Source organism: Haliotis rufescens, unplaced genomic scaffold (genome assembly GCF_023055435.1).
Source record: "Haliotis rufescens isolate VD_foot unplaced genomic scaffold, xgHalRufe1.0.p SCAF_5, whole genome shotgun sequence".
Lineage (NCBI taxonomy): Eukaryota > Metazoa > Mollusca > Gastropoda > Lepetellida > Haliotidae > Haliotis > Haliotis rufescens.
Window position 1 is genome coordinate 61,810,865 of NW_025964223.1, and position 3,191 is coordinate 61,814,055.

Below are 3,191 nucleotides of genomic sequence, written 5' to 3' on the forward strand. Positions count from 1 at the left end.
GTCAGCACGATGCGAAACAATGCATATGGAATCCCGTTAACGCGCATGTTTTTATACCCATTCTTGGGTATTGAAATGCATGGGGCTTGCATAAAAGTCAACTTTTACATGGATGCATGCTTTTCTGTAGCAGTTGCGTTTTTGTGACTTGATTCCATACATGTTCTACAATATTGAAAACCAAACTTTACTTGTTTGAAAAATACACTAAAATATTTGTGTCACAGGAACTTTTGTTGTTGAGTATATATTTTGCTGCATATACAAAAACAACAATGAAGCCTAGCGACTTACAAATGTAGGCCCACCTGTTTCTATCACTTGGTCTATATGTGACGGGAGAAGTGGGCCGATCTTTCAGAAAATGGTGCTAACTAAGCCTACCTAATGAAGCTTTGCAGTATGCTTATTCAAATATGGGCCCACTTGTTTGGATCACCATATATGGTATGGGAAAAGTGGGCCCATATTTTAGAAAATGCTTAGGAGCACTAAACCAACCTTAGAAGATGTACATATTACACTCAACATATAACAACTATGGACTTTATGAAATGCGGGTCCGCCTGCAGCCATTTCTATTCAGAAAATAAAGTAGGCCCACATTTGGGGAAAACTAATATTCACCAGTTATTGATTTCATTGGCAATCACCGTTTCTGCAAGTTAAGGATGGAATGATAATACATAGATCTAATGTATTCAAACATTTAATTACAAGTACGGGTTACCTTAGGGATAAGATGGCCAATTAGTAGTTGGACCAACACGAACGTACAACGTGACTGACGCCATTTTCGTAAATACGAAAACAACGGAGATAGCTCCCGATTGAAATTAGAGTGACCTCCCTTCCCGGATATGAATCATTGATCATGCGGTTTCGCCCTATTAAGCCTTATGACACTGAAGGCCCTCAAAACCACTCTGAACATTAGCTACATTAAACTTGAGCGAGGCTGAAGTGAACACCTGTACACTCTCTCATGACGTGGAGGTAAAGACGTTGTACGAATTGACAGCAGACGACTTCCGGAGCATTCAAAATGGGAAATATTTAATCGATTTTAGCAAACTTTTGAATTTAATGTGATTTGAAGGACGAATATGAAAGACTTTTATGAACCTCTGACAACTAAAAACGGAGTTACGTGTACAATTTAGTTAGAAACGCAACGATGTTTACAGTTGGAAGAGAATGTGATTTATGGCCCCAATGTGACGATGGTACTTGATGCTTGTACAATCTCCATCTGCGCAGATGACGTGTCCCAGACAGCCTATAAAGGGAAGAGAGTCTTGTCGTACAGTCGTCGTCACTCACCAGAGACAAACATGATGTTGCTCGTCGTCGCAGCTCTTGTAATCGCCCTTGCCGGGGGTAAGTACGGAAATCTTTTGGGGCTGTTTTTTATTTTTTCTTGAAATTTCAAGATCCTAACTGTTATGCTTCACTTCATATATCTTGAAATTTCAACGAAACATTTTGAAATTTCAAGTTAGAAAGAAATGAAATTTCAACGTAATTCTCAAGATGCTATGTTGAAATTTCAAGATACATAAGTTGAGATTTCATTATCTTGAAATTTCAACTTAGTATCTTGAAATTGTAACATAACATCTTGAAATTTCAAATTAGTATCTTTAAATTGCAACAAAAAACACCAAAAATAAATGGCTCTAAAACGCTTCCGTAGCTAAGTCATGAACTATGTGTTTGAAAGAACATAATGTACATGCATATAATATTGATTTGTTATGCGGATAACATTTCCAAATTTGACGCTCCAGTGACGAAAATTATGTGCAATGCAATTCTCTATTTTGTCTTATACCATATGTTACCGTGTTTGCTTGGTGAACAATTGACTTGCCTTTGCATGTGTTTGTGTGGGTTGCCACCGGTCGGTGGAGCAGAATATATTTGTGGTATAACAGGAATCGTACAATCGACTCTGCTTTCAGCAGGGATTTCTTATGGTTATGGAAATGATTTTGTGGCTCTGGTAGCACAACGATGTACATATGGATCTGTTAAACATAATATTGCAGATACTGCTGGTGTTGCTAGGGTTAACGCCGTACAGGACTGTAGTCAAAGTGTTTTGTAGTGTAATGTCTCACACATAAAGGCTCTCCTTATACTCGGGGCGATGGGTAAGTCTGCATCATCGCCCATGTCTCGGTTTTAAGAGCTGGAATATTGCCTAAAGCGGCGTAAAACAAGACACAAACGTATTCTCCATTGAATGAATGAGGTAGACATTTGAATGATGATCTATGAATTGTTTATACATTGATACACTGTCATAAACCTGTCTATATGATTGTCTTCTGTTTCTGTGTCCAGGATCCCCTTACATCAGGGCTAGGCTGATTCCAAGGTCTTACATCCCTATCCCAATGCACCCGAGAGAGACGGCTCAGCTCTTCCCACTGAGTTACATCAAGGTGGGTGCACCTAGGGCTCAACTGGTTCCGCTGTCAAACATCCCTGTTGGTCCTAGGGCTCAACTGGTTCCGCTGTCATACATCAAGGTCAACAAACCAGAAGCTGCTTTGTTCCCGCTGTCAAACATTGAGGTCAAGAATCAGATGGCTCAACTGTTCCCCATGTCCTATATTCCTGTTGGTCCGAGGGCTCAACTGTTTCCTCTGTCAAACATCAAAATCAACAAACCTGAACCGGCCCTGATTCCGCTGTCAGACATCCCTGTTGGTCCTAGGGCTGAGCTGTTTCCACTGACAAACATCCCTGTTGGTCCTAGGGCTGAGCTGTTTCCGCTGTCAAACATCCCTGTTGGTCCCAGGGCTCAGCTGTTTCCGCAGTCAAACATCAAGGTCAACAAACCCGAAGCTGCCCTGATTCCGCTGTCAAACATCCCTGTTGGTCCCAGAGCTGAATTGACGCCTCTGTCAAACATCCCTGTTGGTCCTAGGGCTCAACTGGTACCGTTGTCAAACATCAAGGTCAACAAACCGGAAGCTGCTCTGATTCCGCTGTCAAAAATCAAGGTCAACAAACCAGAGGCAGTTCTCATCCCCAGTCATGCCATCAAGGTTACGAAACACACGAAAGCCGAGCTGTTTCCTCTCAACAACATTGAGGTGAAGAAGGGATATCCTACCCTGCTTTAGTTGCCTAAAACTGGAAAAAGCAGCACTGAAATAAAACAAGTGATCAATAACCAA

The 3,191-nt window shown here is 41.2% G+C and overlaps 1 protein-coding gene across 1 annotated transcript; it reads left to right on the forward strand.

Annotated features, from left to right (window-relative positions):
* Positions 1 to 1,260: 1,260 nt before the first annotated feature.
* Positions 1,261 to 3,191, forward strand: LOC124143854. The gene is made up of 2 exons (XM_046513010.2): positions 1,261 to 1,380; positions 2,350 to 3,191. Exons 1-2 carry the CDS (start codon positions 1,335 to 1,337, stop codon positions 3,135 to 3,137), a joined length of 834 nt encoding a protein of 277 aa, XP_046368966.2. The 5' UTR covers positions 1,261 to 1,334; the 3' UTR covers positions 3,138 to 3,191.